Below are 25,820 nucleotides of genomic sequence, written 5' to 3'. Positions count from 1 at the left end.
CTTACCTGGGCTGTGGAGAAAAAGAACTGGACTGATGCTCAGTGGTCCAAAGTCCTCTTTTCAGATAAGAGTAGATTTCATTTGGAAATCAAGGTCTGGAGGAAGACTGGAGAGGCACAGAACCCAAGCTGTTTGAAGTCCAGTGTGAAGTTTCTGAAGTCAGTGACGATTTGGGGTGTCATGACGTCTGCTGGTGTTGGTCCTTTGCGTTTTATCAAGTCCAGAGTCAATGCAGCCGTCTACCAGGAGATTTTTCTGCTGACAAGCATTATGGAGATGCTGATTTGCTTTTCCAGCAGGACTTTAGCACCTGCCCACAGAGCCAAAACCACTTCCAAGTGGTTTGCTGACCACGATATTACTGTGCTTGATTGATGCCTGACCTGAACCCCATATTGAATCTATGGGATATTTTCAAGAGAAAGATGAGAAAGTCGATCCAACAATACAGACGAGCTGAAGACTCAATAGTGCCTCAGCAGAGCCACAGACTGATCGCTTCCATGCCATTCCTCACTGATGCTGGAATTTGTGCTAAACGAGCCCCGACCGAATATTGAGTGCATAAATGAACCTACTTTAAAGAACTTGAACTTTTCTGTTTTGCAAATCCTTTTTTTGATTGGTCTTAGGAAATATTCTAATGTTTTGAGATACTGGATTTTGACTTTCATGAGCTGTAAACTCTAATCAAAATTAAAACCCAAAAAACTTTTGAAATGTTTTACTTAACATGTAATGAATCTAGAATATAGGAAACTTTAAATTTTTTAAATGTTACAATAAAAAAAATTAACTTTTATGATATTCAGATATTTTTTTTTAGATGCACCTGTATATATTTCAGAGAAATGTTAATTTTATATATGACATGTATTTGTTTATAATATAAATTATATGAATATAAGTATAGACATGTAAATATTTTCCAAATATACTGTATGTGTGTGTGTATTTATGTATATACATAATAAACATGCACAGAACACACACATTATGCAAACACAAACTTATTTTGGATGCGATTAATCATGATTAATTGTTTGACCGCACTAATTCATAACAAATGAATCCCTGCAAATACAGATGCACATTATGCAACACTTTAAAACAAAACAGTAAAACTAATTTTAAAATGAGTTAAAATTCTAATTGGAACCAGCTGAGTTCTATAATAATGCATCAGGTTGCTATGCAACTGTTTATTACTTAACTTAATGAGTCACATGCAAATAACGCAGACCAGAATTATACTTTACCAAATTACATGTTCATAAACCAGCATCTGTGAACCAGGGTGCTTTATGATCAGCCTCTGGATATCAAATCCTTCAAGATGCCTTGCTGCATGTTTGTGTTGTGTGTGAGTGTCTGTGCTTTTGAGAGCGTGTCCAGTTGTCCTGCATGGTCTTAGTCGTCGTTTCCCCTAGTGAGCCCTCTGCGAAAGGCCCTGCAGTGCAGACAGTTACCCATAAAACCCTGCAGTTTATACCCATACAGCTCAGCTAATACCGGACACCCCCGTCTACAAGATGTTTCCTCTGCTAATGCAACCCACCAACTGACAAAGCCAGCCTGTGCAGCATCCATATGTAGCCCTATTTTACTTATAATAAATTATGGATCATTACCTAAATGGTCATGAATCCTTTTCACTCGCAGTGTCGTATTTACGACATGATGGTCAGTTGTTTTTGGTGGTTGGTGTCACAGAAGTACAGCAGATTTAGACCTAACTAAAAGTCTTGTTAATTGTAATTTGTATGAAATCTCACTATTCCAAGGGTCTTTCCCAGAGAGTGGCTTACTGTTATCCCACTGGTGTGACCCTATTGCATACCAGTTCTCCTTCTCCCCTTAGAGCGAGACTCTGAATTGCTCCGCGAACGGGAGTCGGTCCTGAGGCTGCGCGAGAGGAGGTGGCTGGATGGAGCCTCCTTCGATGCGGAGCGTGGCTCCACCAGCCGCGAGGGAGAGCCCAGCCTGGACAAGAAGAGCGTGCCGCTACAGAGCCCTGTCACTCTGGGAGAAGAGCTCCAGTGGTGGCCTGATAAGGTGGGCCTTTCAGCCTTCAATGTTCTAGAATGAGAGACTTCAGATTAGGGATGCACCGAAATTAAAATTCTTGGCCGAAGCCAAACAAAATGAAACACTGGGCCGAATACCGAACACAGTTTTCCGCTTTTTTTTTTTTGGTCCCATGTATTTTGCCAATTCTTTTTTTTCTGACTCGTTTTGTCAGAAAATATTTATATATATAATATAAAATAATATATCTGTATAATCTATGTAATAGATACAAATCTATTACAGATTTGAACACTGTGTGTTATAATAAATGTATTAATATAGCTGTTGCAATTATTATTATTATCATTATTATTGTCTTTTTTTTTTTTTTTTTTTTTTTTTACAGAAGAACAGTAAAATTACAATACTATAATTTATGAATATTGATGGAGCTTTTTTTTTTGGCGGAAGACCTTAGTGCTTTTTGTTGACAACAGCAGATTTATAAACGTTTCTCATTATGGATTTGTGAAGATGATTGTTGCACGTATCACATCGTCACATCCATGCAATGGATGCAATAATTCATAATGTTACTGAGCAACTGACGAGTAACACTGTTTCAGCGCTGATTTTCCTCTCGCTTTGGACTTTGAACCCTGGGCGCCGCGAGCTTGTGCAGCGCTGTTTGAATACATGCAATTCGTGTGTGTATTAGAAAACATAACATTCTGTTTATTTACTAATTGTTTAAGACCATTTCGCGATTTCAGTCATCATACAGTAACCTGCATCAACCACCTCTTCCTCTTCTCGTCGGGAGACATAAGATGCAGATGCAGCAGTAAGCAGTCTCTTGCTGTCGGTGCTTGTAATGATTTTTGCGTTTGCAGTTTTAAAATGCTTCCACACTGCTGACATCTTTGCTGCATTAGCGCACCCCTCTATTTGATCATGTCACGTCATTGTTCAGTACAATTTATTCTGTCTTTTCGCTTATTCCGAAAGAGCTTTTTTTGCTGTTTTCAGCTAAATAATTTCGGTTGCCGAACATTAGGTGCATCATTACGTCAGATTTCTGTGGTGCATTGTCATTTTCATAGTCGTCTTGATATTGGCAAAGTTTATCCAAAAATGTAAATGCAGTCATTTAGTTTCAGACCTGTATTTCTTTCTTTATTTCTTCTGGAAATATATAAAAAGATATTGTGAAGAATGTTGGCTACAAAACATTTGGTTTCGGTTGCCATTGGCTTGCATTATATTGACAAGTCCTTGGGAACAGAAACTGTTTGGTTACAAACATTCTTCACAATATCTTCTGTTGAGTTCTGCACAAGAAAGCAGTGCATGCAGGTTTGGAGCAACGTTTTTGGGTGAACTGTCTCTTTACGGGTCAGTGACGATTAACCTGTTTTCAACCTGTTTCTTTGAGTCCGTGTCTTATTAAAAGGCTGAAATTGTATTATTTCTTTAAAAGAAATAGTAGAGCTGCTTTAAAATATTATTTGTAAAACTGGTCAGCGTGTTTGAGTCAGTCAGTATAGTGTTTTCAACAAATTTTGTTGTAATGTAATGACTATAAAACCCATTTAGATTCTCAACTGGATGTCAAAGTGTTTTTTTTTTTTTTTTTTTTTTTTTAATGTTGTGACATTTTTATGACATTACGAGATTAGTTAAGTTTTACATGTTAAATGGCATAACTTGTTTTTTTGTGTATCCGATTGTTTAAATTTTAAAATAATGATTAGGTTTTAATTTTGTATTTTTTATTTATATAAAATTTGCTGTCAATTAATTTGAAAGTTAGTGATTTTGTTGTGTTGTCTTTTTTCAGTTTTTAAAAGTATACAGTTTTTACTTCATTTTTAGTTATTCTAGTACTCAAAGTTAAACGAAAATGAGGAATATTATCTTGGCACCTAGCTGAAATAAAGTAACCAAGTTTTATTCTATTTTAAGTTATTTTATTTCAGGTGAGAAAATGCTTTTTTTTAAGTTAACAATAGTAACCCTGATTGTTAGAGTCATTCAACCAACTTTTAAGTCTTATAAACAAGTTTCAGAAACTAATATCAGATTACATTTTTTAAGAACTTGGCATGAGTCTTTTAAACTGTATTTATTAGTAAATTATCCTTTTAATCTTGTACATCCTTATTTGATCTTTTGATTTAATGGCCAGCCTGTTTGGATTGCACTTTAGGTTATTAGTCAAATTTCTTTGGATTCATTTAGTTGATCAGTCATATTTTATTTGTATAGTTGCTGAGTTGCTATATATCCTTGGTTGTGTGATTCTTTAGGACTATGTAACAAAGTTTGTCAGCATTGGGGCTTTGTACTCGGAGATGGTTGCTGTCAGTACCAAAGGTGAACTGTACCAGTGGAAGTGGAATGAGCCTGAACCTTACAGAAACGCACAAGTAAGATTTGCAATACACCTTGAACAAGGAATTCCTGTCACTTTGATTTGATTAAAATCTCATAAATCTTTGCGCTTTTGTAGAATCCATCTATACATCACCCCCGTGTCCCTTTCCTGGGCTTGACCAATGAAAAGATCACCCACCTGTCTGCCAACAGTATCCGAGCCACTGTGGCCACTGAAAATAACAAGGTAAAAGACATTTATTTATTTATTTATTTACATGGGAGTGGGAGAGAAGAAAATCATAGGACAGGAGTGGGCGGATACAATAAGATCAGTGCTGTACACTCCAGTACCTAAAAATGTCCTCAGATCTCAAATTTCCATTAACCTGCATTGTGTAGGTGGCGACATGGGTGGATGAAACTCTTAGCAGTGTTGCTGCTAAACTGGAACATGGCGCACAAACGTTCCCGGAGCTGCAGGGAGAGCGTATCATCTCTCTGCACTGCTGTGCCCTGTACACCTGCGCCCAGCTGGAGAGCAGCCTTTACTGGTGGTGAGTAGGCAGGATCATTTCTGATAGTTTCAGCCGTTGTGCTGGTGAGCTGTGAGACATTTCTTGAGTTTCTTTTTCCTTTAGGGGTGTTGTGCCTTTTAGTCAGCGGAAAAAGATGCTTGAAAAGGCCAGAGCCAAGAACAAGAAGCCAAAGTCCAGTGCAGGCATCTCTTCTATACCCAACATCACAGTAGGAACTCAGGTGAGGAACTTGCTATTGTTGTTTGCAAACTCGTTTTTCTTTTTTTGTGGTGATTTGGGCTGGGTGATCTTATGATATATTGCTGTGGCAATGACATGAAATGTGAATTGATATATTATTGGGCTTGAATGGCCAGATACACACAAAATAATGCCACAAGTATTCACAAACACAAAAAGTGCTCTTTGTGATTGGTTTTCGGTCCTTTATATTAAACTATACATACATGCATGATGCTGTTTTGTGTCTAATTGTTTAAGCAACTTAATTATATATGGTTTATAGACATTATTTTAAACATTATGCACTTTTTTCAAAGATAGTCTTATTTTATTGCTTTGAAGAAACGTGCATTGGTAATATTTTGCTGGATGCGCCCTCTTGTGGCCTCAGGAGAGAAGCCAAAAGCTTTTATTATGCCTTTTAAATCCGAATATTGATAATATTTAAGTACAAAATTCAAATTTAGTTTTTCAAAGCCCTAATTTCAATCATTAAGTGAATTTGGTATGTTTTGGATTTTTGTCATGTTCAGGATTTTGATCTTATCACCCATCCATAATTTGGCAAAAAATGATCTGTTATTTTTAAATAGCATAATTAGTTTGGTACGGTTCAGAAACATGCAAAATAGTCTTTTGAACTAACAGAATTGTGATAAGTGATTGTGGATCACGAAAAACATTCTATATTTTTGCCATAACGCCCACCACCAGTTGACCCATCGGTAAGCCCCTCCTCTTGAACGCAGATGAGCCAATGGCAGTCGAGTATCAGTAGCACGGGGGGCGGAACTCGGGACATCTTTAGGTTTCAGCGCCATAGAGAAACATTGGAAGATCCGAAGCTTTGATGGTTTTTATGCTACAAAAAATGCAAAAACGATGTGCCTGTGGTATTTGTAACACTGATTCCAGGTATCCTGAGAGGATAGGCAATATAATTTATTTTATTACATTTCCTGAATCCAAACAAAACAGAGCAAAATGTCCCTAAGCATTCAACCCCTATCCAAATGAAGACAAAAACGTTAATTTTCTGGTTGTCATACACTCATTAAGTTACAATTTTCATCTGCTCAAGCAGAAGTTAATGTTATCTTGTGCTTCAGCAAGGTATCTCTGGCTAAAACTAGCTAAAGTTAAAGTTAGTGAGTCCATGCTAACGTACAAACCTAAATGTTCTCGCGTCTTGTACAGTGTAGGTCAAAAACACGTAAACGTCTCTTCATATTGAACCGTGTTGATCCTGCATGTTGTCATCCGCGATCGTGATGACCGACCATAATAGGAGACTTCTCCCGCTTGCATTGTGATCTGTAAACCCTCGCTTCGAGTTACCCAACGTATTTATTTTTAAATATTTTATAAATCCCTCCATGGAATATTGAATTCCCGTTTGGTGGCCTTCTGTGTCCAAAATTGTGCAAAAACATTGTGGGACAAGGTTTTCACCCTGCAGCTGTCATTGTAAGACAGTGAGCTACTCTGTTTGTTTTTCCGAGGGAGCAACAGTAACTAAGGGGTTTGGGGCTTACCGATAGGTCAATTGAGGATTGCAGGGATGACATCTCATTTCCCGTAGGTGTGCCTGAGGAATAACCCTCTATATCACGCTGGTGCCGTGGCCTTCTCCGTTAACGCCGGGATCCCTAAAGTGGGCGTTCTGCTGGAGTCCGTGTGGAACATGAACGATAGCTGCCGCTTCCAGCTCCGCTCGCCCGAGAGCCTGAAGAACATGGAGAAGAACACCAAGACACAGGAGATCAAGTAAGATGACTGTTCTTCTGTGACCAAACACATGCATGGAGGTAGTTATGCTAAAAATAATATGCTAACAGTTATGCTTGTTCTTGTTGCCAGAACGGAGAGCAAGCCAGAGCTGGTGAAGACTGAAATGGGCCCTCCGCCCTCACCGGCGTCCACATGCAGTGACACTTCCTCCATCGCCAGCAGTGCATCTCTGCCCTACAGTATGTACACTGGACCACTAACCCATCCACAGTTGTACAGGGTTTATATAGGCTTTTATCACACTTCCGCGTTCAAAGAGCAGAAGTTTCAAATAGTAGCGTAAAAAGATATCTGCTGCAGCCTATATCAATGGCTGTGCCTATAGCACGGGACTGTGGTGATTTATGTACAATTTAGCATGGATACGTCTTCTAAGAACACCAAACTCAGTTTACAATTATTAATTGAGTATTGTGGAACCGAGGAAGATGGTTTGATGACACTCCGATATATATTTTGTGGCTTAAAGGGGAGCTCACAAGCCATACTGTATATTTATGCACAATACTTAAATAAAACAGACTATTGAAGTCTTTCTACCTCAATTTCATGTTTAATTCAATGTACTTGATAAATTAAGTGCAGTCAATTTTTCTGAGTGAAAATAGTTTTGAACCCCCCCCCCCCCCCCCACTACTGTCAGGATTTCTACTGACATTTCACACATTTTTCCATAATATAAGTGTCCTGGGATCAGTGTGTAAATGAAGTAGTCTCTTGCCTAATGGATGTGTGCTGCATTGATTCGGTTTGTTTGTGAAACCAGTTGTTTATTTTGCTATTCATGGCCTTTCTCACATCTTTGAAACATTTTATTAAACTCTGCTGGTTTACATTCTCTTGTGAAATTATATTACTCTGCAAACACCCTTGAATTTTTTTTATTTTAACAGTTAACCTTGAAACCATTTTAGAGTCCTTTTGAATTAAATTTTTAATGTTTCAGCTTGTTAATCACCATGAAAGTAGCCAAGGAAGCTGACATGGCATTAAAACACCATCATCCTCATATCTTTGTTTTTAAATGAGTAGCTGACTTGAATTAGAAGAGTTTAAACATCCCTGTTTGGTCTTTTGTGAGATGTTGCTGCAGTGTTTTGCCATTGCTAACCTATTACCTGCTGTGCTACAGAGCGAAGGCGCTCAACGCCGGCTCCAAAGGAAGAGGAGAAAGTCAATGAGGAGCAGTGGCCTCTACGAGAGGTCGTTTTCGTGGAGGACGTTAAAAACGTCCCCGTGGGAAAGGTGGGTGCAGACGTACAACGTCGATCCAGTGGAGACCGAAACAAGCATATTTTCTCCACTGATTTATTGTCTGCATTTTTGAAACCTTTTAATATAATAATTACCAGTGAGGATGGATGCCATTTTATACAAGCATACTGTGTTTTTCTTGACGTGTGATGTTGCTGTCTGTGTTGTCTATGTGTGATGCTTTGCTATGACACCTCATTTGCAACAGTTCTCTCTTTTGAACTCAAGGTGCTAAAAGTCGATGGTGCATATGTTGCTGTGAAATTTCCAGGGACGTCGAGCAGCGTGAGCAGCCAGAGCGCAGCTCCCACTGACTCTGACCCCTCCTCACTGCTGCAAGACTGTCGACTGCTCAGAATAGATGAGCTACAGGTAAAAGCACACACATGGGCAGAAGCCTTTGCATTTGCTGAAACATTGATTGATAATTAAAATGAAGAGATGAAGAGTTTTTTTTAAATAGTCGCAACTTAAAGGATAAGTCCACTTCCAGAGTAAAGATTTCCTGATAATTTACTCACACCCATGTCAACCAAGAAGTTCATGTCTTTCGAAATTAAGCTTTTTCAGGAAAACATTCCAGGATTTTTCTCCATATAGTGGACTTCAATGGTGGCCAACGATTTGAACGTCCAAAATGCAGCTTCAAAAGGGCTGTACACTATCCCAGCCGAGGAATAAGGGTCTTATCTAGCGAAACAATCTGAAAATTTTTTTTATTTATACACTTTAACCACAAAGGATTGGTTTGCAAACGCTTTAAACAAATAAGGTGCTTCTTTACTGCAGTATTCCTTTTAAATAGTAGTAGTTAAACTTTCTTGTAAATCTCAACTTGAGTATTAATGCAATCAAATTAAATATAAAACCAAAGCTATTTGCTACTGCCAGGGCATTAACATTTTTATAGAAAATATTTGATAGTTTATTGAAAAACAAGTTATGCTCAGAGTCCAGAGCCTCGATCATAACATTATAACAGGCACCTTCTGAGTAGAGACCTGCACTATCGTGGGACCCGATGCAATAGTGCGCGGTGCCGGACAACACTTGATGGGCGATTGTGGGAGCGGCCAGGTACTCGTGTGCGGGAGAAGGGTGTACTACTCGCATTAGGCAATCTTAACCATGCCCGAGCATGTTTGACCCACAAAGCCCAGTTCGTTTGACTAGTGTAATCGCTCTGTGCCGCACTCGGGTGTCGTTCGTTAAGCCGGCCCTGTCTCGGTTGGAAGAGGTGGGCCAGAGCACGGTTCAGTTGGGCTCGGGTGCGGTACGCATGTAGTGTGAGCGCCAACTGCGCCGGAGCGCGGAACTTTTACGTGCAGCATGATTGCGTTAACATTTCTGAGCGGTATATATTGTGAGAGGGCCGTGTGTTACCGCATCCCAAACGACTCAAAATAATAAACCACAAAGTTAAGAAAATGATGCACTCCACTGTGCTGAGAAGCATTTAACTTCTCTGCTGTCTTCACGTGCTCTCGGAAACTTCCTATTTCCCACTTATGAAGTTGTGATTACGAGCACGTTGCATTCTTTTCTGTTAAAAATAACAGTGAACAGTGGTTTGTGAACGTTGATGCTTAGCCTAAATAATTTTATCGGGAACATTCATGTGAGCGCAGCTGCTCTTAGGACCACCCCAAAAGCTCTCATTGGTTGAGACACGGGATGACACCCATCTCAAGCCAGTACTGATCAACATCCCACCCCTCCTGTGACCCATGATTTGTCTGTATGTCAATTCAGAGCCAGTGAGCAACGGACTTTTCATAATAATAAAAACTGCGTTAATGTGCGATTTAAAATAATTGTCGGCGTTAATTAATGCTTTAACGTGATAATGCGTTAACTTGTCTAGCCCAAATATATATGTGTTATTTAAATATGTAATGCATGTGCATAAAACTATATATTAAATTTGAGAACACCTAATTGCATTTTGTAGGTTTTTTTTTTTTTACCCCCCAACACCTTGTTTGAAAACCCCTTGTCTATAAATATTGGGAAAAATAAAAACGCATTGCTGAATTTTTAGCTGAGACCTTTCTCTTTTCTTTTAAACAGGTTGTTAAAACTGGTGGAACGCCAAAAGTTCCAGACTGTTTTCAGCGCACTCCTAAAAAACTTTGTATCCCAGAAAAAGCTGAAATTTTAGCTGTGAATGTTGACTCCAAAGGTGAATATTGTTTGTTTTTATCTAACTTTTTGTTTTGAATTTTCTCTGTGCATCTGGTAAACTGCTCTGTTGTCTTTCGTCGTGCAGGAGTTCATGCTGTGTTGAAAACAGGCAGCTGGGTACGATACTGTGTCTTTGACTTGGCCACCGGCAAAGCCGAGCAGGAGAATCACTTCCCCACTAGTAATCTGGCCTTTCTGGGCCAGAGTGAGCGTAACGTGGCCATCTTTACTGCTGGCCAGGTGAGACAGTCACACAGTCTGAAACGTTTCATGCACTTCAGTTTCTCTTTGCCGGTTTTAACTTTCTCATCTTTTGCATCCTCAGGAGAGCCCAATCATTTTGAGGGATGGTAACGGCACCATTTATCCCATGGCTAAAGACTGTATGGGTGGAATACGTGACCCTGATTGGCTAGACCTCCCACCTATTGCCAGTCTAGGCATGGGAGTTCATTCACTTGTCAACCTTCCCAGTAACTCCACAATCAAAAAGAAAGCAGCCATCATCATCATGGCTGTGGAGGTATGATACACCAACCTGCTAAACATTACACATTCAGTTAGTGCTCTTCCAATCCCTTGACACTTAGTTTTTCCTCAAGGAGCACATGTGCTTCTAATTTGAAAAATTAAATGTATTAAATTTGTTTTTCAGTGATGAAAGGATACAAGACAATATTAGCACGCAAAATGATTTAGTTTGTATGAATACAAAAAGTACACAAGGTTTATAAATATTTCTGCTACAAACTGCATTTATTCAATAATTATAGAATTATTTTGTAAAAGCAAATTAAAGCATATATAATATATATTTATTTGTTAATTTCATAATTATTAAAAACCCTTAAGCTGATATTTGAAAACCCAGTATACTATTTATATTTTTTGTATTTAAATCTTGTACATATTTTTTGTAAAAATCTTTTTGCTTTTAAATGTCTACTTGTATGCATTTTATAAAGGATAAACAGATTATTTGATACATTTTCGTTGCACCCCTAAAGTTTTTTACTACGCAGTTTGTGTAACTGAAATACCAATGACCAGAAATTTTTTGTAAATCCAGAAATACACCTATTCTCTTACTTTGAAATGTCTTTACTATATATATAAACACCATAAAGTAAACACTCATCAGAGGAAGATGCTATTCTATCGCAAGCAATCTATTGGCATAAATGTATAATAATTGTAAATAGCTTTGGGTGTACAGTAATATACAAAGCGCTATATAAATGCTTCATTCATTCATAAATGCGCATATTCATCGATTGCGAATAGCTCTGAAACTGCGAGCCTGTAGAACACATGCAGTGCTGCATTTTTACTTTGAAACGCTGCATTGCCCTCATTTATTTCATTAAATCGTCACCTCAAATTTAAACCTCTAGAAGTGATGATTAACACTTACCTTGAATTTGAAATTTGAATTGTTCACATGTACTAAGTACATTTTACAGTTTGCACGTTTTTAGTCTCCAGTGCAAGAGAGCCTGTATTTCTGGTTGATGCATTGTTTGCTCTCTGCGTTTCAGAAGCAGACGCTGATGCAGCACGTGCTGCGCTGTGATTACGAGGCATGCAGGCAGTACCTGATCAGTCTGGAGCAGGCCATGCTGCTGGAGCAGAACCCTCACGCTCTGGACGCTCTGCTGGGTCACCGCTGTGACGGCAACCGTAACGTCCTCCACGCATGTGTCTCTGTCTGCTTCCCTGTCAGCAACAAGGAAACCAAGGAGGAGGAAGGTAAACATGCAGTGTTTTCAGTGTTATTTTAGTATTATTTAGATACTATTACAGTTTTTATTAAAGGGATAGCTCGCCCAAAAAATTTAAATTGTGATCATTTACTCACCCGCCATTGGTTCCAAACCTGTGAGTTTTCTTTTATTAAGCACACAAGAAGCTATTTTTAAGAATGTTGGTAATCAAAGAGTTGACGGTAGCCATTAACTACTGTAGTATTTTTTTTTTTACCCATAATATGAAAGTCAATGGCTACCGTCAACTGTTCGGTCACCAGCATTCTTCATATCTTATTTTCGAGTTGAACAGCTAAAATTAATTCTAACAGGTTTGGAACAACTTGAGGGTGAGTAAATATGACAGAATTTTCATTTTTGGGTGAACTATCCTTTTAATATTTTTAATGAGTTTTATTTGATATTTTCTGTCCTTTTTAATTTTTAGCTTTCAAATTATAGTTTTGTTTTTATTAGTGTTCTTTTTAATTTATAGTATATTTCAGTTTTAATTGTTTAGTACTTAAACTTAAAATAAATGGACTTCAGTTAGTTGCCACAGCAGCATTTCTGTTTTTAAGGAACCAAGTTGATGACAATCACCACAATATGGAGCAGTATAGACGTCATGTACTTGTTTTCGGTGATGACAAGTGAGGCAGCTCACTAGGTTTTGCAACACAGCGGATGTTAGATGTTTTTCCAAACCCAGCCTGAGATGAATGCGATGTGTTTCAGAAGCAGAGCGGTCTGAAAGGAACACGTTCGCTGAGAGGCTGTCTGCCGTTGAGGCCATCGCCAATGCTATTTCAGTGGTGTCCAGCAACAGCTCCGGGAACCGCACGGGATCGTCCAGCAGCCGGGGGTCAGTGTTCAGATTCACTGGCATACAGAAAAACATTTCGCCCGAAGAGCATTTAAAACAAACAATTGGCAGTTTATACAAACAAAGAATAATAGAGGGCAGTAGGTCATTTAATGCAACATAAACTCTTGTGGCTTCTCTCTGACCGCCTGTCACAAAAGACAATTTAATTGGATTGATTTTACTAGTATTGACAGTCTTTTAATTGCCTTTCTTTAAACGCATTATAATTTTAGCAAAAGCCAAAAGCAGTCAACCTGTAATTCTTTTGATTTATATCGGTACATACACCAATTTTAATTTGTGCGTGTATATATTGAATAAAACATGTAATATGTATTTAAAAATTGCACTTAAATGTACATGATTTATTTTGAGAATGTATGGGTTAGTTATAAATCCATGCATTAATTTTGTCAATTCTATCTTGGTCTTAGGTCTTGGCCTGTTATACATTTTATCAGTTCATGCAGTTTTTTTTTTGTGCTCCAACAGAATCAATGCATGCTAATAAATAGTCTCTCTCGGTGTCTTCACGCGATCAGTGAAATCTGACTCCTCTGCAGCACACGCTTTATGAAGCATAGCAGACTCTTTGAGTAGAGCAGACCATGCACTCGCACAAATGCGACAACGTCAAATTTTAACTCGCACATTCTCAAAAAATGGTCGCAGTCTAGAGCCCTGTAACATGATGAAAATGTATTTTCTGCTTCTGTATTTGGTTGGTGTACAGTCGTTTCACGTTCTTTGTTCTCGTTTCTGTAGCTTGCGTTTGAGGGAGATGATGAGACGCTCCCTCCGGGCTGCAGGTTTGGGCCGCCACGAATCTGTCCCTTCCTCCAGCGACCACCAAGACCCCGTTTCACCCCCTATTGCACCTCCCAGCTGGGTACCAGACCCTCCACCAATGGATCCTGGTGAGTTCAGCGGTTTTTGGGTCATAACAGATGCATTGCATGCATGTGAGAGCCTGATGTCTTACAAAACCTTCTTTTCTGCTAGACGGTGACATTGATTTCATCTTGGCCCCTGCAGTGGGCTCCCTTACCACTGCTTCCACGGGCACTAACCAGGGGGGGCCCAGCACTTCCACCATCCCAGGTATGTGAACCAGTCTCCCAAAGGACAATCTGCACCAGTGGTTCTCAACTGGTTTTACTCCAGGACTTGCGTTGGACATCAGTGCTGACCCAGTACAGTGTTATTTTAGAATAATTGATTACTATTATAATAATATAGCTTTTGTTAATATTTTGTATTTGTTTTAATATTTTCTGATTTTACTTTCATTTTAAAGTTGTAGTTTATAAAAAATATAATTTTTTTATATTTATTTATAATATTTTTAAATAATAAAATGACTATAGTATTTAATAGAAAAAAAAATATTTTAGTAATTTCAAGTTAAATTAAATGGAAACTACATAAAATAAGTAAAAAAACAACAAAAACATTTTAATTTTTATATATTTTTTATAGTTTTTCATTTAGTGTTTAATTTCAATTAACTTTTTTTTTTTTATGGTTTAAAGGGGTCCTATTATGCTCTTTTACAAAGTCTTGATTTTGTTTTGGGGGTGTACTAGAACATGCTCTCATGCTTGGTGGTTCGAAAATCACATTATTTTTCACATAATTTACATTATTACATTACCTTTCTCCCCAGCCTGACACAAACGACTTGATTTAGTTCTGGGTTTGATGAAGGCCCGCCTTCCAAAAAACTAAATGTGTTGTGATTGGTTAGCTGTCCCAGTGCGCTGTGATTTGTAAACAGCTTAGATGGCGTTTCAGTACTGCCCCGTCCCTTGCCAAAGCAGCAAGTTATTGCCATATCAGTTCAGACCCCGAGAATATTGAACAAGAGGATCGTGCAGAACCTTTGCATGCAAGGATATTGCAAGACATATTAAAGTGGTAATGTTATAGTTTTTTTTTTTTGTGCCTAAATCACGTTTTAGATGGGATGTCAACAACAGCTTAAAAATAACTGCATTGACTATGTACAGATAAGTGCAACGGTAATGCATTGTTTATTGTTCTTTTAATTCTAACATTATAACATGAATTGCTCTGAAACTGTCATACTGTTGAATTTATTTATATCATAGTCACACAGTTAGGCATATATATGCAAATTAATTCTCTGCCAGCGGGGGGCGGTGTTTGAGCAATAGCGCTCTAGGTTTCACCAGTAATGCTGTACACAAAATTTGTGATGTCATAAATACAGGAAAACAACTTTGTAGTCCAAACGAGCTGTTTGCTGTAGTTCTTGAAATGGGATTTAAAAAAAATGAAATATCTCCCTTTGGAGTGGACTTTGAGATTTGTAACTTTGTAGATCGTTTTATGCCCAAACATACAGACTAAAATTCAAAAAGTGAAAAAGCATGAAAGGACCCCTTTAAATTGTAGTTTCAGTAAATGAAAATAACCCTGAATTAGAATATGCATGCAACCTGTTTATCGGTCACAATCACTCCAGTAGAGAACTAGTGCTGTGTTTGATACATCGATACGATGATGTATCGTCACAGAGATCTGACGATACGAGTATCGATACAGCTGATACAAGAACACTATTTAAAATGGAGTAGAAAAGTGCAAGGTTTCTAAAAAATAATGAATAGAGCATAATATATAGGCTACAATAAGGTTTAATCCGGCCGCAGAGGAACACAACTGGGGTTGCCTGATATAAAGAGACATAAAGCCCGAAACAGAGCTTCATACTTGCACAATGTGGAAATATCTGCTAAGTTTGCTACTTTTCGTTGTCAACCTGGCAACCATGTGCACGCTCTCTCCACAGTGGATAAACGTGCTTGCTTTCTGAAAACACCGGTTAGCTTGCAGTTTAGTGATCTCCACTTCAATATTCTGTTCTCAGAAAAGTGTAATTCATCAATGGTTAATTTACGAGAGAGAGAGGCTGTGTATGAATGAATTACCACAGTTTTGCCGCATTTCTCTGTTAACAGTGAAGCTGTGGCTTTAATTCCTTTAGAAACAATGATGTTACGATCTCCTTGTTGAGAAAGATAATGTAGCTCTTGAGCAATTAAGCTAATTTATTTATAAAAATGCGGGGCAGTGCTCAAAAATTTGTGTTGCTGAATGTCTGTGTGCGGCAGCAACGTGATCTGCGCATTAGTTTAGAACTCTTCTAATAATATTTTTTTATTTTTTAAATGTAGATTGTGCATTAATTTGTGCAATGATAACCTACCAGCAATGTTAAGATGATTACATCACAATATAAATTTATTAGCACGAGTACTTTATTATTTATGGGCTTAAAAACAAGATGCAAACAATCAGAATATTGTACCTGGTGGGGAGTGCCCAATGTAAACATGAAACATATGCCATTATCTATATTGTACTGTGGTAGAGTTATGGCGGCCCTTCATAATGCAGAGGTCAACTGCCTGCTCTGCCAATAGTTAGCAACGACCCTATAGTATGCAGTGTTTAATAAACAGCTGTTTTACTACATTCTTCAGAGGTGAAGTTCAGTGCAGTACCGTGGTGATACACAGCCCTATTGAGAACCACTGCTCTGTGCTGTCATTTATACAACTCTCTTGTAGCATGTTTTCAGTATTTCCCATGTCTTCTCAAGGACCTTCTTCTGAACCATCAGTAGTGGAATCTAAAGACCGCAAGGCCAACGCACACCTGATACTGAAGCTTATGTGTGACAGCGTCGTCCTGCGACCTCACTTAAGAGAGCTGCTCTCTGCCAAGTATGTCACACTCCCGCTGCTCTAAATGATAGCCAGCCTCTCTTTAGCAGTGCTTGAGTGTTTGTTTTGCTGTTGTTTGATAGGGATGCTCGTGGAATGACTCCATTCATGTTGGCGGTGAGCGGGAGAGCTTACCCAGCAGCCATTACTGTTTTAGAAGCAGCACAGAAGATAGCCAAAGGTGAGTATATGGCTGCAGTTTAACTCGGTTATTTTAGTATTAATATACTTTTATAGTTTTTGATTAGATTTTATTTTCATATATAATGTTTATTTTATTTAAAGTTTAAGTCATGTAGTTGTTTTGTTAGTTTTTTTTTTTAAATGCCTATATTTTTTATTTTAGTTTTCGTTATTTTGGTATTTCAAGTTAAACCAAAGGAAAATATTTTCAATATTTTATTTAATTTCAGTTAACATTATTTTATTTCAAGTAACAAATATTTTTAATGGGCTTAGTTAACTATAATAACCTTGGTTTAACTTGCTGAGATGTATTTGCCATGTTTCGAAATGTTTAGAGACCATTAGATGCCTTTTTTTGTTTATAAATCTTATCTGGATCTCATATGGTTTAGGTGAACCAGGTCTTGGAGAGAAAGAGGATGCAGCGTCTGTGTTCATGGAGATGATCTGTCCTTCAGGAACAAACCCAGATGACTCTCCCCTCTACGTCCTGTGCTGTAACGATACCTGCAGCTTCACCTGGACTGGAGCTGAACACATCAACCAGGTACAAACTCCAGTGAAATACATTTTTCTGATTTTCAAAGTGTATAATATTATTCATAAAGAAAATTAAAGCTTGCTTTTTTTTGCATTAAATAGTTTTAAAGATATTTATTCTTTACATAAAAAAACTGTTGAAGTGCTGATCTAAATGGTTTTATAGAATGCACTGTGTGATTTAACTGAGCTTGTCTGTTTGCAGGACATCTTTGAGTGCAGAACTTGTGGCCTGCTGGAGTCTCTGTGCTGCTGCACTGAATGCGCCAGAGTTTGTCACAAGGGTCACGACTGCAAGTGAGTGCGCTTGCTATAAAAACATTTGAACTTGACACCTTATTTTCTGCATCACCACATGCATCCTTCTGGAAGAGCAAAGTCTTTGAATGCATTGTGACAAAAACAATTACAAATAGTTTATTACTTGAAATAAAGCTGAAAGAAAATATTAATATTTAATGAAAAACTTAAATGAAAATTAGAAACCTTGTCTTGACCGCTAACTGAAATAAAATCAGTTGAAGTACTAAAATGACTAAAACTGAAAGATAAAAAATTTAAACTAAAAAGAAATGAAATGAGAAACAATAAAAATGACAAGCATGTAAGAATTGCTAAAATTAAAATTAAAACTATAAATTGATATACTATAAAAATAAAAGCCAATTAAAATATAAATGAATACTTATAGTAGAATAAATAATAAAAACACTGATTTGCTTCAAGCTTTGCATAAAAAAAATCAAGATGACGTGATGCAAGCTCAATGTTGATTTATTACGCAAAACTGTACTTTTCAAAAATACTGAAATGTAGAGAAACAATTACTGCATGCATTTTTATACTTATATTACTTGAGAGTACTGTGCTTTTAGCTTAGCAACTTGTTGGCACTGAACTTACTGAAGTCCAAGTTGCTGCCAATTTAAAGTTTTCCAAAACGATTACTTATGGGGTTACGTTTCTGCTATTAGAATCCCTAAAAGGCAACAAGGTTGTAAAACTGTAATCTCTCTTGTTTCATCTCCAGATTGAAGCGAACGTCTCCCACTGCATACTGTGACTGCTGGGAGAAGTGTAAATGTAAGACCCTCATCGCGGGCCAGAAAGCAGCTCGTCTAGATCTGCTCTACAGGCTGCTGACCACCACTAATCTAGTTACCACTCCTAACAGCAGGTATGTTCAAGGAATGAGTGCCTTAAGCCCTGCTCCAACTTTCTGTTGTCAAACCATATTATGGGGTCATCAGGGTAGCATCCAGTCAGTGTTCTGTGTCATGAACTCTGTTTGTGTCTGCCAGGGGAGAGCACATCTTGCTATTCCTGGTGCAGACTGTTGCAAGGCAGAGCGTGGAGCATTGCCAGTATCGACCACCTCGCATACGAGAGGACAGGAACCGGAAGGCCGCCAGCGCTGAAGGTGTGTCTTTGAGTAGGGCCGGATTCACAAAAATCTTAAGAAGTAAAGAAATTTCTTACAAACATTCTTAACTTATTTTAAGTGCAATTCTTGAGAAATTAAGTTATTAAATATTTTCTTAATAAGAAAATTATAGGCTTTGGTGTTTTTATTTTTTTCTTTTTTTCTTTTTGTATTGTTACTGAATTTTGAATTCAGTAAAAAGTGTCATGCGTAATCATTATGAATAATCTTTGTTTACATTATCAATCATTGGTCTCACTTCAGAGTAATTGTGCACATTCTTGATAATAAAATTTATATGTAGTGTTATGTTGTAATGCTTTAATTACAACAATTAATCAGAAACAATAAATACAAAAAAAAAAAAAAAAAAAAAAACATATATATATATATATATATATATATATATATATATATATTTATATATATATTTTTTTTTTTTAATCTTTGTGGATTTAAGACAAGTTGGAAGTTATACTAAATTTTGGAGGTTACTTAAGATCATTTTTAAGATACTTTAGAAAATCGTAAGAAGAAAAAAAAAATATTTTTTTGGAAATACAAAATACTCTGAAGTAGCAAAATAGCAGTTTTTTTTTTTCTTAAGAATGTTTTATAAATCTGGCGCCTGGATTGCTAGGGGCAACATGAAACTGTGTTTGTAATGCTTTAAACTTGGAGAAATATCTTGAAGACAAGTATTTAATTTCTTAACATGTTCATGGTTTTATTGTGCATGATTGATTAGAGAATGTATGGAGAACATAGGTTTTGTTCTTTAATGTGTATCTGTCTTTCTCTCAGACTCGGATATGCCGGATCATGACCTGGAGCCTCCTCGCTTCGCACAGCTGGCTCTAGAGCGCGTGTTGCAGGACTGGAACGCGTTGAAATCTATGATAATGTTCGGCTCTCAGGAAAACAAAGACCCGTGAGTAGAACATTGAACATTGGCAAATTTCATCATACAGATTCAGCTCTCAAGACATTTTTGTTGACATGTGTCGTATCGTTTCAGACTAAGTGCCAGCAGCAGAATCGCTCACCTTTTGCCAGAGGAGCAGATGTACCTGAACCAGCAGAGCGGCACCATCAGGCTGGACTGTTTCACACATTGCCTCATCGTCAAGTGTGCGCCAGACATCACTGTGAGTCGAAGAATCTGCAGTTGTGCTTTTACATCCATGAATATTTCATTATTTTGCATGTTTCTTTTTCAGCTAACCTTGATTTAGTTTGACACTTTTTGAAATCTATTTATATCTACATGATTTTTTCAGTGTAATAGCAGCAGTTTTGCTAACGGTCTCCTCTTTCTCTTGTTGTTCTCCAGTTTATTGACACGCTGTTGGGGACCCTGGTGAAGGAGCTGCAGAATAAATACACTCTCGGCCGCAGGGAGGAGGCCATCATTGTCACACGGAGGTTCCTGCGCTCCGTGGCCCGAGTGTTTGTCATCCTCAGTGTGGAGATGGCGTCTTCCAAGAAGAAAAAGTATGTGCAGTCATGCTTATGAGAATAGAAAAGGGTTTCATAAATATTTTGGAAAATGTTGAGTTTAAAAGCAAAATGTGAATGCTTTATGGGTCATTTCGTGTCAATTCAACCTGAGGTCCCTGGCTCAGATTTTTGATTTTGCTTATTTTTTTTCTGAAGAAAGACAGACATGTATAGTAATGAAAGCCAAAATATTAAAGGTAATGGATGAATATTGACAGAGTAATCCACTATTTTGTAGAGGGGTGTCAAAATGGCAATTCAGGTTCAGAGCCAAATTACAAGGAGGTAAAATGACTTCAGAAAGATCATAATGTTATTTTTACACAGAGATTGTTAGGTCTGTTAGTAAAATCTGTTGACTTTAGCAATCTTTGTTGCATTATGTGCCAATGGTGACCATTCAAATATGGGGAAACAGCACTTGTGTGTTTTTTATTTTATATATATATATATATATTTATATTTATTTATATATTTATTTATTTATTAGGGCCGGGACTTTAACGCGTTAATTTAGATTAATTAATTACACAAAAATAACGCGTTAAATTTTTTTAACGCATTTTAATCGCACTTATTTTTGCACCGCGGAACGTTTCTCACTGGATGAGTTTCGGCGGACCGACTATACTGGAGCACCAACTAGCGTTCTGTTTTGGACTTGTGGAGACCATAGACATAAAGAGATTATATGTCTATTATGTCTATGGTGGAGACCGGTCTTGCCAAGCTTCCTTGGAAGAACGAACTCGGAAGGATGCGAGAACACAGAACGCACACTTATGAGAACTGAGATGTACTGCGTTCCTGCTTAACTGACCGCATAGTCTCAGCATAATAAACGGCCAATGAACAATAAATATTACAAAATGTCATAACTTAAAACATTTCATACTATTATAGATATTACTTTTATATAATTGTATTGTTTTATTTTACAGCGTTATATGTTTTACTGTTAAGATTCATTTTAATATGCCAATAAAAATGCAGACTTTCTCCGGGTCTTATAACTTTATTAAAATTAACCAAAACAAAACGATAAATGTTTACTTTCAACTTGAAGAGCCGTTAAGTATTTGTGAGAGCGACTTTAAAGCTTACAGGCTTCCGTACACCGGCCACCCACAGCGTTTTCTGGGATTTCTAACGGCTCGATTCTCTCAAGTCTGCACTCGATGCATCCTCAATTTCAAGAACATATCCGGGCACTTTCATGCATCCTCTATACTTGCGTTCTTGAGAATTGGAACTGAACTTTGACGGTTAATGATGACGTAGAACGAGAACACAAGGATGCAAGATCGCTGAAGAACGCATATTGAGAAACAGCCAAAAACAAACCACAGTGAACATGGACAAAGAAGCTGATGAGACCGCTTTGGTTGGCCCTGTGGATGGGAAATTTAAAAATCCATATAAAAAAAAAACTTACTTCTCACTGTTCTCAGGTCAAATATTTATATGCGATTTAAAATGCGATTAATTACAAAGCCTATATATAGATATTTTTTTTTTTTTTATTATGATGCTGCCATCTCTCTGAAGTCATTTTTACCTAAAAAAAAAAACTCTGAATCTCTGGTGAAAATTGCCATTTTGACCCCCCTCTACAAAATAGTGGATTACTCTGTAAATATTCATCCGTGACATTTTAATATTTTGGCTTTCATCACCATTTAGCTTTCTTCAGAAAAAATATCAGCAAAATCCCCAAAAAAATTGAGCCGGGGAAGTTTTTGAAATTTGGATGATTTGACATGGAATGACCCTTATGCAATATCTTATCATTAAAAGCTAATATGGTAGTCTTTCTTGTTTAATGTTGATTTTTAACCCTGTAAAGCCTATGATATGCAAGTTTCTAAGGCTTCTAAATGATCAACATCTCTAAATGATCTAAACTGCTGAAAATCCTGTTTTTCACATTAAGGTTGTAACGGTATGAGATTTTCATGGTATGACAATATTCTCAGAAAGCATCAGAAACAGAAACATATTGATTTAATTTGTAAATTTCAGGTATATGTAAAAATTTTTCTTAAGGAAAAAAATCCTGGTAGGGAAATAAAATCAACTAATGCTGTAAACTATACAGGGACCTCTCTCATTTGGTGCATTAATATAACATAACATTACAATTGCAATTATATAAGTATGTAACCTATTGTATTCATTTTATACTTATTATATTGAACTTGCATAGTTTTTAAAAAAATATTTAGTTTAAAGGTTTAGTAAACTGTTCCATTTAAAAAAAAATAGATTATTTCATATGTCAGGCTTTACAGAGATAAATGTATATTTATAGGCTTCAATGTCCCTGTAATGGTTTCTATGTGGGCCAGACTAAACGTAGACTACAAGATAGATTATGGGATCACAAATGCAATTCGTACTAGAAACAAAGATTACCCCATGGCAGTACATTATGCATCTGTACATGACTCAAATCTGTCTACTTTAAGAATTATTGGTTTGGAAGTTGTAACTGGATCTATTAGAAAGGGCGTTAGACTACAGACTTTTACAAAGGGAAGCCTTTTGGATTTTTCAGTTAAAAGCACCATCTTTCCTGGTTTGAATGAGGAATTAGATTTAACTCAATATTTGTGAAATGATTCATCATTATGATTCTTGTTGGTATTGTTTTTCTTTTTTTGGAGGGATGTGATTATACCAAACCAAATATAGTTTGATATTATTGGTCCCCCCTGTAATGGTTCATTTGGTACCTTCTTTTTTTTACTGAGCAATTGATTATCTACACCTGTGATCAGTTTTGTATCTGACACACTCTGAGGAAGGCTGGGTGGCCGAAATACATCAGTGTGCAGTGTTTTAGCTATTTTTTTTATCTTTCTAGAGTGAGCCATGTTTGAATAAAGGCTTTTTAACAATTTGGAACCGGAAGAAGTGCTCATGCTCACATTGTCTCTTTTGTTTTTCCTTCAGTAACTTCATCCCGCAGCCCATCGGGAAGTGCAGGCGTGTTTTCCAGGCTCTGTTGCCGTACGCAGTTGAAGAGCTCTGCAATGTGGCCGAGTCCTTGATCGTGCCGGTGCGGATGGGCATTGCTCGGCCTACAGCGCCCTTCACTCTGGCCAGTACCAGCATCGACGCTGTACAGGGCAGCGAGGAGCTCTTCTCTGTGGAGCCCCTGCCACCACGACCCTCCCCGGATCAGTCCAGCAGGTGAGTGACGCTTCAGTCGACCGAAAATTCACCTGTAGCTTCCTGCATCTCAGTGGTTTTTGACTCCAAGCCTCCCATGTAGACTATTAGGTTTCCTATGGTACATCTGCTACAATCACAAAGTTTGATTTCAAAGCTTTTTCTAATTTACAAAAATTGAGTGTCAATAGATTAAAATTTGTAACTAAAAGAATTATAATTATAATCATTGCACTTCAGAATTCCAGAAATTTTAAGAGCAGAATCTTCTTCAGGGCTTCTTCTCTTTTTAGCCAGTGAATTTACTTGATGTTTTCAGTCATTTGTGCTTTACTGGATAAAAATTAAAGAAAGATAAAAATTAAAAAAAATAAATACTTGACTCTATTTTACCCAATTAAAATATTTTAGGGCTCAGTGTGACCAAAAACGAAACAAAAAAAAAATTCTCAACTTCTAAAGAGTTTTTTAAAATCTCTAAATCATCATTATATTATATTTTGCCCCCCACAATTAAAACCAGAGATTTTTCTATCCTATAAAACATTTTATAGCTTGGCGTAACTAGAAAAATTTATAATTAAAAAAATTAATTTATTTACACAAATTTTCAGGTCTAGAAATCACATTTTTAGGCTTTTCTGGTTATTTCAAGACAATGGTAATTCTGAATTGAGGGGGTGAATTGAAATATTTTTTATTATTTAATCTATTTTAAACCTTATTTAAAAAAACATTAAGTCATCGTATCACCACCTTGGAAGTTTGCTGAGGCCACTGGATTGAGAACCACTATTGTAGATTAAGAATACACTGAAGCTATAATAGATCTTATTGAAATTGTCATTAATGCTGGTGTTGTGTGCCGTCTTGTGCCTCTCAGCTCCAGTCAGTCGGCCTCTTCTTACATCATCAGGAACCCTCAGCCCCGCCGCAGCAGCCAGTCCCAAACGGCCCGTGGCCGCGATGAGGAGCAGGATGATATTGTTTCTGCTGACGTAGAAGAGGTGCGGTGCTATATTGTTCTTTCACTTGTTTTACAGTTGGTTTGTTTTGCCTGAAGCTCTTTCTCTAAATGCTCCCTGGCTGTTCAATTGTTCAGGTGGAGGTTGTGGAGGGCGTGGCAGGTGAGGAGGATCACCATGATGACCAGGAGGAGCAGGGCGAGGAGAACGCCGAGGCCGAAGGGCAGCATGATGAGCACGATGAAGATGGTAACCACTTGATCGCACAGACACTGTACGCTTAACAGGACTCACAAATGAGACAGAAATTAGTTTAATCTCATAAGGTGTTATTTACATTCTTAGAACACATGCCAGTATGGCTGAGTGATAAATCAATATTTATCTGGAAAAATTAAAGGTCTTAAGAACAAACCACCAAAATAAAAGTTAGGTTTAACTTGAAGAAAATGTGACGAGTTTGATATCATGGGGCCTTAAATTAAAAGGTAGTTTACTCTGTGAAGTTCACGTGTAAACAGTAAAGTTATGTTTACATTCTTCACGTCTAACAAACATGGCAGATGTATTTCCTTCCCATTAATGGTGTGAAATGAATATTGTGCTAAATATCGATATCGAATGATATGGAAAAAAATACTGTGATATTTTTGCCCATATTGCCCAAAGCAGTGTATTCAGAATATTTGTATTACAAGAAAAACACAAATGTGTTCGAAACACTGGTGCTCGTTGTCCTTTTGTCTAGAAGCCAACAGTTTCTTGTGTAAATGAGGCTGAGGTCACAAATAATTGCTAATAATTTCTTACAGGGAGCGACATGGAGCTGGATTTATTGGCTGCTGCTGAGACCGAGAGTGACAGCGAGAGTAACCATAGCAACCAAGACAACGCCAGCGGCCGCAGGAGCGTTGTGACCGCCGCCACCGCTGGATCTGAAGCAGGTGCTTAACTTTATCAAAATTGCAGCAATTACTGTAATTGTGGTGCGCTCTCCTATTTTGTTTTCCTCTCCACATAACCTACTGAGCGTACAGAAAGCTTTTAATGGCTTCACATAACTATAAACGCATTTTGTTTTGAATTTGTCCATGTGGCACCTGTAGAATTATATTAAGTGGGTCAAAGAGTCTATTTTTAATTTTTCCTATCAAATTTGATGCCTTGGTTTATCTACCATTGGCAGACTAACTAGTCTATAGTAGTCTAAGTAATGTATCTAAATCTAGATTTATTTAGACTTATTTTGATTAATTTACCCAAATGTAATATTTTTTTACATTTTTAATAT

The 25,820-nt window shown here is 37.4% G+C and overlaps 2 protein-coding genes across 2 annotated transcripts in view; one reads left to right on the top strand and one right to left on the bottom strand.

Moving 5' to 3' along the window:
- The window catches only part of ifnlr1 (interferon lambda receptor 1), a 676,379-nt gene that overhangs the window by 533,098 nt on the left and 117,461 nt on the right, over window positions 1-25,820 (bottom strand). The gene's annotated exons all lie outside the window — the stretch shown is intronic.
- Window positions 1-25,820, top strand: part of LOC306878245 (E3 ubiquitin-protein ligase UBR5-like) — a 62,167-nt gene that overhangs the window by 14,495 nt on the left and 21,852 nt on the right. Inside the window, 29 exon segments of the mRNA XM_079430468.1 lie at window positions 1,844-2,055; window positions 4,320-4,439; window positions 4,523-4,633; window positions 4,789-4,943; window positions 5,028-5,145; window positions 6,730-6,914; window positions 7,008-7,117; window positions 8,071-8,183; window positions 8,421-8,564; window positions 10,263-10,374; window positions 10,462-10,616; window positions 10,702-10,899; window positions 11,915-12,125; window positions 12,860-12,986; window positions 13,755-13,906; window positions 13,992-14,090; window positions 16,618-16,741; window positions 16,825-16,922; window positions 17,320-17,474; window positions 17,673-17,764; window positions 18,498-18,644; window positions 18,769-18,887; window positions 19,695-19,821; window positions 19,909-20,038; window positions 20,224-20,384; window positions 23,346-23,585; window positions 24,448-24,571; window positions 24,667-24,778; window positions 25,342-25,473. Coding sequence (XP_079286594.1) covers window positions 1,844-2,055; window positions 4,320-4,439; window positions 4,523-4,633; window positions 4,789-4,943; window positions 5,028-5,145; window positions 6,730-6,914; window positions 7,008-7,117; window positions 8,071-8,183; window positions 8,421-8,564; window positions 10,263-10,374; window positions 10,462-10,616; window positions 10,702-10,899; window positions 11,915-12,125; window positions 12,860-12,986; window positions 13,755-13,906; window positions 13,992-14,090; window positions 16,618-16,741; window positions 16,825-16,922; window positions 17,320-17,474; window positions 17,673-17,764; window positions 18,498-18,644; window positions 18,769-18,887; window positions 19,695-19,821; window positions 19,909-20,038; window positions 20,224-20,384; window positions 23,346-23,585; window positions 24,448-24,571; window positions 24,667-24,778; window positions 25,342-25,473 — 4,083 coding nt within the window.

This window comes from Barbus barbus, assembly GCF_936440315.1.
Source record: "Barbus barbus genome assembly, chromosome: 12".
NCBI classification, from domain to species: Eukaryota; Metazoa; Chordata; class Actinopteri; order Cypriniformes; family Cyprinidae; genus Barbus; species Barbus barbus.
This window is presented reverse-complemented; position numbering and strand designations above follow the sequence as displayed.